At 51.7% G+C, this 12962-nt stretch overlaps 1 protein-coding gene and 1 non-coding gene across 2 annotated transcripts in view; one reads left to right on the top strand and one right to left on the bottom strand.

Moving 5' to 3' along the window:
• Positions 1–12962, top strand: part of DIPK1C (divergent protein kinase domain 1C) — a 21804-nt gene that overhangs the window by 5129 nt on the left and 3713 nt on the right. Inside the window, exons 5-6 of the mRNA XM_040264245.1 lie at positions 8794–9465; positions 12662–12826. Coding sequence (XP_040120179.1) covers positions 8794–9465; positions 12662–12826 — 837 coding nt within the window. The remainder of the gene's footprint in view (positions 1–8793; positions 9466–12661; positions 12827–12962) is intronic.
• On the bottom strand, positions 604–676 carry TRNAG-CCC. Its single transcript has one exon. It is a non-coding gene; the product is annotated as a tRNA-Gly (tRNA).

The raw sequence follows: 12962 nt of genomic DNA, 5'->3' as shown, positions 1-12962 counted from the left end.
CTACTAAGAGGTGAGGGCGGGGGCGCCCTTTAGATGAGACTGGCAATTAGAGAGAAAGAAACGCCCCCGCTGGCCGGCCGCAGCGCTCACCGGGGCCGGGATGCGCTCTTGGTTGATTCCAAACGTTCGCTCCTCCTTGGTCTTTCTGTTTGGTTGGGAAGATTAAGCGCATTAGGAGGCTTGGATAAAAGTACGAATCCCTAGAAGGAAAGCCAAAAAAGGTGAAGGTAACGGGCAACTATTGTTGTATTGATTGATTATTCACTTCCCAGAACAGTGACCATCTAAGTATCTGGTGGGAAAGGGGATCTATTTTCTAAGAAATTTTCAAGAAACGCATGGGAAGCTTCCAGCCCAGTTGTGTACATATGGGTGAGCCTTTGGGGACTGTAGGATTTCAGAACGTGGTAGCATAAAGGCTTTGAAATAATTTTTAAATTTTATTTTATTTATGGTTGTGCCAGGTCTTAGTTGGGGCATGCAGGATTGTTTTTCTTTCTTTTAGAAAACAGCAGCAGCTTTATTTCAGGAAATAATCGCCTGCTATGCAGGATCCTTAGTTGCTTGGCAGGTGAACTCCTAGTTGAGCCTTGTGGGATATAGTTCCCTGACCAGGGATCAAACCCAGGTCCCCTGCATCGGGAGTGCAGCATCTTAGCCACTGGACCACCAGGGAAGTCCTGAAGTAAATGACGTTTTAAAAGTGAAATTGTAAAAACTAAATAAATGAGGTGAAATGGGCAGGCTGAACCGAATCATTTTCCCTGATTGAGTCTGACGTGTCTTCATGAATGGATCACTTCACATTGGTGAGAGGTGAGATACTCACTGATTCCCTCCATCCTATCAATGGGATTCCCTGGTAGCTCAGATGGTAAAGCATCTGCCTGCAATTCGGGAGACCTGGGTCTGATCCCCGGAGTCGGGAAGATCCCCTGCAGAAGGAAATGGCAACCCACTCCAGTACTCTTGCCTAGAAATTCCATGGATGGAGGAGCCTGGTGGGCTACAGTCCATGGGGTCTCAAAGAGTCGAACACGACTGAGCGACTTCACTCAAAACAGTCTTTTTAGGTTAAAATAAAAAGCAAACAGTCTTTTCATTTCTTTATGTTTGGTTAAGTGAGAGAAGGCCTAATGGAAATTAAATAGCCGACTATAACTTTAGTAATCACTAATCATAACTTTCCCAGCATTTCAGCTCATAAATTAAAACCAGTTCTGTTTGGACGCTGAACCAGTATATCTCCTGTGGCAGCCAGATGGGTCTTTTTTATTCCCAAGAGATGGGTAAGGAGAGGGTAACAGGTAGGAAAGCCAGAGGGTCCCAAGCGGTAGGAAGAAATAAACTGCAAGGGGCAGAGGTTTTTTCCCTTCTCTGTTGAAGAAACGCATTCTGCCTAACACTAACCTTTTATTTCATTTTCTCAAACTTTGGGCTGATCAATGGCTCAACAAACCATTATTCATGTCAATTGTTTTAAGGCCAGGGATGACACACGTTGTGCCATCCTATCTCAAAAATGCACATTGTGGGAGAGGGGCCTGGTGAAACTCCTTCAGCCTTGAGGTGTTTCTTTTATCTGATTAGAAGCTCACTGACAGACATAAAATGCCTTGCTAAAAACTAGCAGGGGGGTACTCTTTCTGTCCACTTCTGATGTCTACAGCGGAAGCTTTCCCTAACTCTATTGTACTTCCATAAAACTTGGCTACACAAAAAGCTCCAAGTATTCAAGCCTCACCTCTGACCCTGGATGGAAATCCTCTCCTCCTGAGGTCATGAACAGATGGCTTGCAGCAGCAAGCTCTCATCTCTGCCTCTGAAGGCTGGCAATCTTTCCAGCTGCCAAAAAAAACAAATTGAAGTAACATGTTTGGCTGTCTGATTAAAGTTCACCCACGCTGCTCTCAAATCAGGGGCCTGATTTGAGGGGCCCCCCACCGGGAGGGCCCCTTTGAGGCTGCTGTTCTCAGGGTCCAACTTGCCCTCTTCCCTCTCCATCCTGGGTTTGCTGAGCGGAGCACCGGGGCTCCCTTTTGCCCAGAATGCTGGGGTTTGGACAGGACCCTGCTCTCCACGTTATAGACTACGCCAGGCCCTGGCTGCCACGCAGAGGCAGGCATTGTGGCACCGTGCTCTCCCAGGACTGAATTGAGCCTCTGTCTCTCGGTTCCCCCAGCCCTTTCAATTCACCCTGCCTGCCTTTTATCCTTCATAATAAACTGGCTGTTATTTTTCTCACGGCCCTCCAGACTCTCATTAGCTTTCACTCGGAGTCCCAGGACACCAAAGGAATGGCTGCAGCTGAGCCAGTGGGAGCCCCCTTTTCTGGGGTGGAGCCAAGGGCCTTGTGAACCCCTGAGCAGTTCCTGGGCCCTCTGGCCAGGCAGGTGACGCTGCTGGCCTGTGGCAGGTGACGCTGCTGGCCTGTGGCAGGTGACGCTGCTGGCCTGTGGCAGGCTGGAGGCTGTGGATGAAGCTGAGGTGCTTGTGCCCCTGAGCTGCATCCCATCTCTGGGGGGGGGGGGCCCTCCACACACCACTCTCAAGAGAGAGTTTTGGAAGAGCCAACTGGAGTGCTTCCAGAGCTGATCTTGGGTCCTCCAACTTTGGAATTTTCTAGGCAGAGGGCAGCCCTCTTTACTGTGGCTTTTCAGCACATCGCATAATCAAAACATCTCTGTGAGGTTTCTAGAGCCCTGCTTTCCAGGGAACTGTGTCAGGAGGCTGTGCCGGAGCGTTGGGTCTGACCATTGATAGGCCTGGCTTCCAGTTCTTCGGGCGGAGCACTCCCTGGGGTGGTGGGGATGTGAGCTGTGGGAGCCGCGGATGCTCACAAGGGCTGGGCTCCGTGCTCAGTCCTCTCACACGTAATATTTCGTCTAATCTCAACCCCTGGGAGCCAAGTGCTTTTATTCCCCCATTTTACAGATGGTGAAATCAAGCCCCAGAGAGGTGAACTAACTTGTCCCGAATCACACAGTGACTGTGCCGTGGAGCCAGTATGTGACGCTGATAGTAGAGACATGGTGACACCATTGGCTTCTCCAGCACTGAAAACCCTAAGGAACAGCTGGGCCTGAGCTTCCCCAGCGGCTCATGGTAAAGGGTCTGCCTGTCAATGCAGGAGAGCTGGGTTTGATCCCTGGGTTGGGAAGATCCCCTGGAGAAGGGAATGGCAACCCACTCCAGTATTCTTTGCCTGGAGAATCCCATGCACAGAGGAGCCTGGGAGGTTATAGTCCATGGGGTCGCAGAAGAGATGGGTGCTACCTAGTGGCCAAGCAGCAACAACAACCCTCCCACAGCACGTCACTTTCAAAGCATCTCAGAAAGTTTCCCACAGACTCTGCTATTCAGAAGGTTTTATGCTTCTTTCGGCTAGTTAGGTCTTGATGTGCTTTCATTTAGTTGCCTGCATGGGATTTCTTTTCAACAGGACTGGCTTATCTGTCTTTGCTCTGAGAGAAACCCTGGCCCAGTGGGACTGCGGCATCCAGGGCACTCGCCGAGAAAGATTGTATCGCAGGGACTGAGCCTGCTTCCCTGAGCACCCTGGCCATGTCTGTGACGTCTGTCTTCTAAGCTTTCCAGGGGTCAAGAGGGGCTGCAGAGTGATCGGGCTAATCGCACAGCGTAACTGTTCCATTGGGGAAATCCACCGTGAGATATGAATGCTGCTAACCACATAGGAACTGAATGCTGCTGAAAAACGAAAACGCAAACACACAAAAGAAAACCCAGCCCGGAGGCGTGACCTCTGATACGCTGTCACCGGTTTCTCAGACTAGAGAGGAAAGGGTTTGTTTTTGCCTGAGAACCGTGATACAAGCTGGAGAGATTCTACTGCTGCTGCTGCTGCTGCTAAGTCGCTTCAGTCGTGTCCGACTCTGTGTGACCCCATAGACGGCAGCCCACCAGGCTCCCCCGTCCCTGGGATTCTCCAGGCAAGAACACTGGAGTGGGTAGAGATTCTACCATCCACCACCAAAACAACGGTTCCTATAAGAACCGGGGCTGTTAGGAGTGTGCATTCTCATAGTTGCACACAATCTATAAGAAATATGGGCTTCCCTGGCGGTTCAGATAGTAAAGAATCTGCCTGTAACCTAGGACACCCACGTTTGATCCCTGGGTCAGGAATATCCCCTGGAGAAGGGAATGGCTACCCTCTCCAGTATTCTTACCTAGAGAATTCCATGAACAGAGGAGCCTGGCAGGCTACAGTCCATGGGGCCACAAAGAGCTGGACATGACTGAGTGACTAACACTATAAGAAATATGAATTCACTGTTTCATTAATTTTTTTAAAAAATGCCAGTTAACTACAATGAGACTTAATAACTTGTTTTTTCCCTAGCTTATCTTAAAATCTGATACCTGCAGATTGTGTGTGCACACACATTTGGGTACAGAAGTGTACCTGTTCAAGCTGGTTCTTAGGGCCTCCATCTGTTCAGAGGAAAGTGATTTTTTTTTTTTTTTGATGGAGTCAAAGTATATAAAGTACTTCTATTGAGTTAAAAAATTAGCTATCTCAGTAGGGCATGCTGCTAAGAAAATAATTTCTCTTGTCTCTAACACGATGACCACTTCTAGTTAGCCTGTAAACTTGTAACCTGTAAGTTTACTGTTTTTTAAGTCCTGAGTGCAATCTTTCTTTGGGTTTAGTAGGCACAGGCATGCATCCTGATGCTACAGACTCACTGAACACTGGTAACCACACGGGCCACAGAAGAGATGAATCTTACATTCTGTTTCTGAAGAGCAGGGACTGGTGTGCCCAAAGTACTTCATCATAAAGGAGGAAGACACAGAGCAGCTCTGTGCTAACCACCTCGTGTACAATTGGCTTCAGTGTAGACTCTCTCCTACGACAAATGAGGTGGAAACCCAGTTCATCACCTCTAGTAGCTGGAGGACCTGGCAGGGTTCTAGGCACCCAGCCCAGCCTCTTCCCTTCCTGATTCAAAGCATCCCCCAGGCATCTGGGAGGCAGGCTTATACCTCAACGTGCTGATCTTCAGAAAACCAGCCAAAATTAATGTTCCCCTCCCAAAATCAGTAGCTGTTATCATTGTTCAGTTGCTCAGTTGCATTAGACTCTTTGCCACCCCATGGACTGCAGCATGCCAGGCCTCCCTGTCCTTCACCATCCCCCAGAGTTTACTCAAACTCTTGTCCTTTGAGTCAGTGATGCCATCATGACCGGCAGACTACCTGCCACATTTCTTGCAACGCTTGTGTGGAATTGCCTTCTAAATGTGCAGGGGTGAATCTCATATAGATTCGATCTGAATGCAGTTTCATGGATGCGGTACAGTTTTGTAGAAAACACAGTGCTGTGGGGAGCCAGTGAGGGGGCTGGGGGATGGCATAGAGACTCAGGGGGTGGGGGGCTTACTGGATGGAACCCGGGGTGGAGGCGGGGAAGGACTCCCAGCGGCAGGTGAGGTGGCCTCCTGGGGAAGGCGGAGTTGACCCTTGCAGAGGGAGGCATTTTGTCAGCTGTGGACTTTTGGCAGGACACACACTGGCACTTGCTCTAACCTTGCCCAACTGTCTGGTCCTCCGAACACACGAGCGACTTTGCACACCTGGGTCCCTGTGCTGGTGGTTCCTGGAGCTCTCCCTCTTTGTGCGGTAGGCCGACTTGCAGCTCACCTTTCAACACTGGGCTCAGGTGCGTTGCCCCCCAGAAAGATGCATCCCTGGCCTCCTGCCTTCTAATGACCAGGGCCAGAAAGGGCAGGAGGGAGTCTTTCACGTGAACTGTCAGGGCCTCTGCACCCGTGACCTTGGTTGACCTTCACAGGTCTCCCGTGACACAGCCTTATCCTCCCAACATTACAGACTTGGAAATGAGCCACACACCAGCCCCAGGTACAGCCTGGAGGCAAACCTGGTCTTCCCCAGAGCCGAGCCTGGCCTCCTTCCTTTTGCATTTCACCCTGCTGTCATTCGGGAGTCCTGAGCCCAGGTTTGTCACCAGATCGTGGCCCAGCTCATACACAGCACTGCTAACTGGAGGGTGGCCAGGGGCGGCCAAAGCAGCTTGCCCACGCCCACTCCCTGCCACAGGTATCTCTTGCAGGCAGTGACAATTTTGTTCGCGGTTCTAGACGCAGAGAGTGAAGGCCCCAGTGGTCACATCTGACCTTCCGGGCTTCCACTCGCCGAGCTGTGGCTGGGCCAGGCCACGTGTGTCTCCTCCCCCAGGTCCCGCCCCCTGCAGGGCTCTGACAGTCAGGACCCACCTCCTGCCCAACTCGGTTCTATCACCCACTTTTCTTTCTTTTTCACAGTTCTGCTCTGTCCCTCGTAGAAAAGCATCTTTGATGACACTACAACTTTGATGACACCCTAAAGATTACTATGGGATTGCATTAAACCATTTTGGAGCTACTCAAAGGGAATGGGGGCCTTAAAAGGCAATTGAGAAAAAAAAATATTGCCTTTTCTTATCAGGCTTATTACAGAGGTACGAAACTGTAAACACCAGATAAAGTAGGAAGAAGCTGCAACAAGTAACATGAACACCCTGTATTATTTCTGTCATTCACGTCTTTCTACTCCTGAGACTTTCCATCGTTTAAACCTTTCATCCCCACTTTGCATGCATTCTCAGTCACTTGTTGTGTCTGACGCTTTGTGACCCCATGGACTGTAGCCTGTAAGGCTCCTCTGTCCATGGGCCTTTCCAGGCAAGAATACTGGAGTGGGTTGCCATGCCCTCCTCCAGGGGGTCTTCCTGACCCAGAGATTGACCCGTGTCTCCTGCATCTTTGGCATCCTAGGCAGATTCTTTACTGCTGAGCCACCAGGGCAGCTCCATCCCCACCTTCCCTCTAAGATTATCCTGAAAGGGCTCAGAGGAGCTGGAATGGGCAGGTGCTTTCCTGCAAGGCACTGCAATATGGAAGTGATTCCAAGCAGAGAGAGTCCACCACTCATAGGGTCCTGATCCTCAGCTGCTCCTCTCAGGACCCCAAACCTGGAAAGAGGGACCAGGATGAAGAGTAAAAGGAAGGCATTTGACCAAAGTTGTGTTACATTAAATTGCAAGATGAACACTGCATTAAGCATATTTAGAACAGTTTTGTGGGTGTTTATGAATACAGCTGCATTACGGCTATTGGTGTTCCAAAGACAAAAAGCCGGCAAACAGGGTGGCATTGTTCCCAAGCTCCAGGATCAGGACTCCATCACTTGCACCTTTGAGTTTGGCAAGTGTGACACCCCCACCGCCTAATACAGTGTTTGGAGAGCTAATGTCGGGCAAAGGAGCACCCTCAGAAGGAAGCTGGGGGTCAGGTCAGATAGCGTGGCTTGGGCCTTTTGGACTGTTCAGTTACTGCCTGAAAGGGTCCCTAAAATCCAGATACTTGTTTTAAGAACCAGGAGTATAGCTTTTAATAAACATTTTGGTCATATGAACAGTTCTCTGAGAGTAGTTATAAAGATCCACCATCCCTTGGCCAATGCTCTGCAGCCAGGCCTGTTTTGGAATTCACACTGTTTTGGGTGTTAGATAATATGCAGAATATATATTTATACCTTCTGGTGAACATGAGGATATGCCAGGAATCAAACAGATCCAACTAATTAATAATTCTGTAGCAAAGTGTATGCAAAGTCACATGTCAAATACATTCAGACTATAGATAGCCTCATCTTCTGGGTTGGGTTTGACACTCCATGAGAGTGAATGAGTCATGAAAAACTTGTTTTCAGGGTCTTTTGGACTTTGGGATTGTTCACATATCCAGGCATTATTGGAGATGCATTATCTGACTTGAAAGGTCTGTTTATAATCCACTTGGGTTAATAGAGCCAAGCAGCACAGAACAACCAGAAAGTCTGACCCGCCTTTGCCCATGTGGAAGGAAGATGCATTGTCGGGAACAGATGGGCTCAGAAAGTACGCTCAGTCCCTCATAAAAGTGGGTCCAGAGGTTTAGGTTTCCTGAAAAAGGTAAGAAAGAGAACAGAGTCACACGTCCCCCTTTGAATCAGTCTCACAGCAGCGTCTCCTGCTCCACTACTAGGCCTGAAGGGCGGGGCCTGGATGGACCAGCTGCTTAGGAGAGGTGTTGGCAGTGTGGTGGGATTGGGGGTCACCACTTCCCCCCACGGGGCAGGAGGGCCTGCGAGCCCCAAAGCTTAGGAGAAACTCCCCTCCTGAGGGCCCCTGAATGCCTTCCTCACCACCACCAGGAATCCAACACCCTCTGCTTGCAGAACTCACCCTGCGGGCTCAGCTTCTGAAGGCGCCGCGGCCTCCCCGGCAGGCCTGTGGACGCTGCCAGCCTCCGGGCCTGTTCTAAGTCCTGCTTCCTGCAGCAGGTGCTGTTGAGCGGTCCCACCTGAAGGGTCGTTCCTGGGGCCCTCTCCAGGGCTGGCTGTGCTGTTCTTGGCAGGGGGCTATTAAAAGCTCTCCAGGTGACCCCTATGTGAGCCCAAGAACGGGGAACCACTGGCCTGGCTCTGTCCTTCCACTGACAGTCCAGGACACCGAGCCGAGAGGCCAACGGGCTTTGCCGGCATCACCCAGCTCAGCAGGAAGGACGGGGCAGCGGCGGGTCAGTGGGGGGCGGGGGTGGGCACCTGCTTCCTAAGACCTGCTCCTGGGCCTGATGGAGATTCTATCACCAACCTTTCACTGCATAATTCCTCTCTGCCCCGAGTAGCCCTGTGGTCCGCATGCCCGAGGGGTCTCTCTGGGACTGTCAGGAGCATCCTGGCGCGAGGCCCAGCCTCCGCGGGGTGACCCGTGTCCCTTCCTTCCAGTGCCAGGACTACCGGGGCGGCGCACTGGGCGGAGACCTGTGCGAGGACCTGTGCGAGGCGGGGCAGCTGCGGTACCGGCGCTGCCTGTACTACGAGCGCGGCAAGAAGGTGCTGCAAGCCGACTGGCGCGGCCGGCCCGTGGTCCTCAAGTCCAAGGAGGAGGCCTTCTCCAGCTTCCCGCCGCTCGGCCTCCTGGACGGGCAGCCCGAGGCCGGCGGCCAGGACTTGCCGGAGGCTGAGCTGCTGGTGCTGGCGGCCGGGGAGGCCCGGAGCGCGCTGGGCCTGGAGCCGGCCGAGGGCAGCCTGGGCCGGCTGGGGCTGGCGCGGCGGGGGCCCCGGCGGCGGGGCCAGCTGGCCAGCCTGTGGGCGCTGCTGCAGCAGGAGGAGTTCGTGCTGCTCAGCCTGCTCCGCGGCCGCAGCCCGCACGCCCCGCCCGTGCTGGGCTCCTGCGGCCACTTCTACGCCGTGGAGCACCTGGCGGCCGGCAGCCCCGGCCACCGCGCCCTCTTCCCGCTCGGCCCGGACGGCGGGCGCCGCGGCCAGGCGCGCGCGGTCAGCGGCGTGGCGCTCAGCTTCCTGGACATGGTCCGCCACTTCGACCACGACTTCACCCACCGCCTGCACCTCTGCGACGTCAAGCCCGAGAACTTCGCCATCCGGAGCGACTTCACGGTGAGGGGAGGACGGGGGGCGGCTGTGGGGTCCGCGGAGGGCAGACATCTGTCCTGGGGGTCCTAGACCAGAGGGATCTGAAGCCCCCGGGAAACCCTGCGGCGTGATGCCACCTTCTGGCCTGGACAGCTCCGACCTGCCGGACCGTTGCGGGTGGGAATGAGCGCATTTGAAGGAGGAAGGCGCCTGGCACCCGGGAAGGGAATGGTAAGGCAAGCGGCCACAGCAGAGGCTTAGTGCGTCTTCCTCCACTGCCGCCCTGGTTTCTCCCAAGCAGCTTAGCCCCTTCCTTCCTGGGACTAATGCGGCTTCAGGCGGTGAAGAATCCGCGTACAATGCGGGAGACCCAGGTTCGATCCCTGGGTCGGGAAAATCCCCGGGACAAGGAAATGGCAACCCAGTCCGGTGTTCTCGCCTGGGAAATCCCATGGACAGAGGAGCCTGGAGGGCTACAGTCCATGGGGTCGCAAAAGAATCGGACACGACTGAGAACTGCACTTTGAGGAGATGAGGGAAGGCCGGCCTTTGGGGGCTTCGGTACAAAGGTCCAGGGGGCAGAGACACCGATTTCCAGCTGCCCACACTCCGTCACCACAGGCCACAGTCTCTAGTTCTTTCTTCTGGAGAGGTTCTAGTCTGTTCCCCTTTCCCTGGGTAAACTTCTAGAGGGACAGCTGAATGTTTGCTGCATTACGCAAGAGAGGATTCGTCCCCCCCGGTGGACATGTCAGCCTCCGTGCTGCTCTGCAAGTGGCAGGTGAATTTTATGTCCCACTCCAGGCTGTGCAGTTTAGTCACTAAGTCGTGTCAGACTCTTTTGCAACCCCATGAACTGTAGCCCTCCAGGCTCCTCTGTCCATGGGATTTCCCAGGCAAAAATACTGGAGTGGGTTGCCATGCTCTTCTCCAGGGCATCTTCCCAAGCCAGAAATCGAACCCAAGTCTCCTGCATTGGCAGGCGGATTCTTTATCGCTGAGCTACCAGGGATGCCCCCACTCCAGGCAGTGCAGGTGTGCAAAGAATTAACCAAGGTGCGGAAGCAGCAGGAAGGCTCGGACTTCGGGGGTGGGATGTAGCCATCTGAGTTTGGAAGCCAAGCCCTCCAAGCGATTACTGATGTGCTCCGTGTGAGAACTAGAGAGCTAGGGGACCAGCAGATGGGCCCCGCTTTGGCCCATGTTGCAGTGTTGCCCAGGTGGATGGAGGGTGTGTCTCCCAGGTAACCTGTAAGAACTGATGACCCGCAGTCATTCACTTTTTTCAGGTCCTCTCTTTCCGGTCTTGATAATTTGTCCAGTGGTTGCAAATGAACTAGGAACCCCTCTTTACTTCTTGCTCTCAAACTGCTGCCAGAAAGCACGCTTTTCAAACAGATTTCCTACTCTAGAGGCACAGTCTTAAGTAGAGAAGGAAATAATTATCACCAGTCCTTTCCAGTCTGATGCTAGGATGGAGTCTGATGATGACAAGTTAGGTAATTTTGTGCAGGAAGAACTTTAAGATTCATCCTGATGTGACCTAAGAAGCCTCGCACAGGTTTTTTCTGCTCATTTTGTTACTGTTCTTATTGTAGGTGCATAGTTATGCTTCCAATAGCTGTAATCCATTCTACAACTACACTAAAAATTAGAAAATAAATCCTGCTCTTGTTGGGAGATGAGACAGAATCAGAGCTGGAAGAGAGAAGTATCAGAGAGTGGAAATTCCACCAGGGTCCCGGAGGAAGCTGGGGAGATGACCAGGGATTATCAAAAGAAGAGAAGGGTCTTGCAGCTCCAAAAATAAATTATGAAAGACAGTAGACTCATTATTGGTAAAGAATTTGGCTGCAGTGCAGGAGACCTGGGTTCAATCCCTGGGTCAGGCAGATCCCCTGGAGAAGGAAGTGATATCCCACTTTAGTATTCTTGCCTGGAGAATTCCATGGACAGAGGAGCCTAGAGGGATGTAGCCCACGACGTCACAAAGAGTCGGACACAACTTAGTGACTAAACCACCACTGACATATTTTTAATGTATTAACCAGGATAAATAATGAAATGAACTATTCTTTTGGCTAAATAGATAGAGAAAATCAATTAAAATGATAATTTCTGTTTGCAGTGCCTGAATTAGTAATTAGGCAAAGCTCTCAAACAGGGAAAAGTTCCCTGTTCATTTTTTCCCTGATTCTCCACATATCTTGAAATAAATTATTTTCCCTCCTCTGTTTTACTGAATAATCCCCATGAAACTTTACTGTCTTCTGGCATCAATCTGGAAGGAAGAACAGAAGCAACAAGCTGGGAATGTGCCTGCTGACTTCGTATAGATTTGAGGAGAAAATGAACCCTTTTTTGAGATGCTACCAAAGGGAAAAAGCTGGTATGTTGAGGCTGACCTGTGAAGGCTTGTGAAATGCCACAGACTCCATCAAACTCATCCAGTCTTCTAATAGCTCTTCAATGCCTTGAAGCTATACATTACCTGATTTGGGCAGAGTCCAGGTTTTCTCAGGTTTGAGCTCATCTTTTTGTTTTTTTCCTAATTCAGGTGGTGGAGGAAAATCTGCATAATTTAGATATTTTTTTTTCTGGTTTTGAAGCCTTTTGGGTTGAAGCCAGGAAGATAAATCTGAAATTCCAGGGGGTCATCACATTTTCATGCTGATAGTGGGACTTAGTTTTTGATGCTGTTGCATCTGGGTCCATAGGTATTGATCCTAATTCGACCACTTTGGCCCTGCCTCTTGCCCTTGTCAGTTGGAAACCAGTCAACTCAATAACAGGCCATAAATAGACGAGGTCCGCATTGCCCACCTCATTCTCCCCATCATACCCTTGACCTGCCCCTTGAATGTAGTTTTTGTTTGTTGCTTATATTCATGGGAATAAATGACCTGTGTCTTATAGCTTTTATATTCCTGAGCCTTGAATGTCAGAAGCCACAGTGGTAAAGCAGTGGAGGGGGAAGTCAATTCATTTGTAAGAACTTTCAGAGATTCAACGTTAAGATCTGAGAAAACTTTCAAAGCTGCAGAGCGATCCTGGTCCCACGTTCCCGACTTTGTGACCACAGCGGTCCTTCTGCAGTTAAAGCCTGCAGCCCGGCCTGTGTCAGCGGCCGTGCATCCCCAGCACAGCCCGGCCCTCCTCCCCGCGGCCAGAATCCCGTGCCCCCGTTCCTCCTCATAGCCATGTGCTGTTTCTCTCGCAGGTGGTGGCTATCGATGTGGACATGGCTTTTTTCGAACCTAAAATGAGGGAAATTCTCGAGCAGAACTGCACAAGGGATGAAGACTGCAATTTCTTTGATTGTTTTTCAAAGTGTGATCTGCGAGTGCACAGGTGCGGGGCCCAGAGAGCCAACAGCAACCTGCAGGTGAGCGGGCCTGTCCTCTCTGGGGGGCCCTGTTCTCTGGGGGGCCCTGTCCTCTCTGAGGGGGACCCTGTCCTCTGGGGGGGACCCTGTCCTCTCTGAGGGATCCTGTCCTCTCTGGGGGAGGGGACCGTGTTCT

The sequence above is a fragment of the Oryx dammah genome, unplaced genomic scaffold (genome assembly GCF_014754425.2).
Source record: "Oryx dammah isolate SB20612 unplaced genomic scaffold, SCBI_Odam_1.1 HiC_scaffold_22, whole genome shotgun sequence".
Lineage (NCBI taxonomy): Eukaryota > Metazoa > Chordata > Mammalia > Artiodactyla > Bovidae > Oryx > Oryx dammah.
The sequence above is the reverse complement of the archived record's forward strand: the minus strand, read 5'-3'. Positions and strand labels throughout refer to the sequence as shown.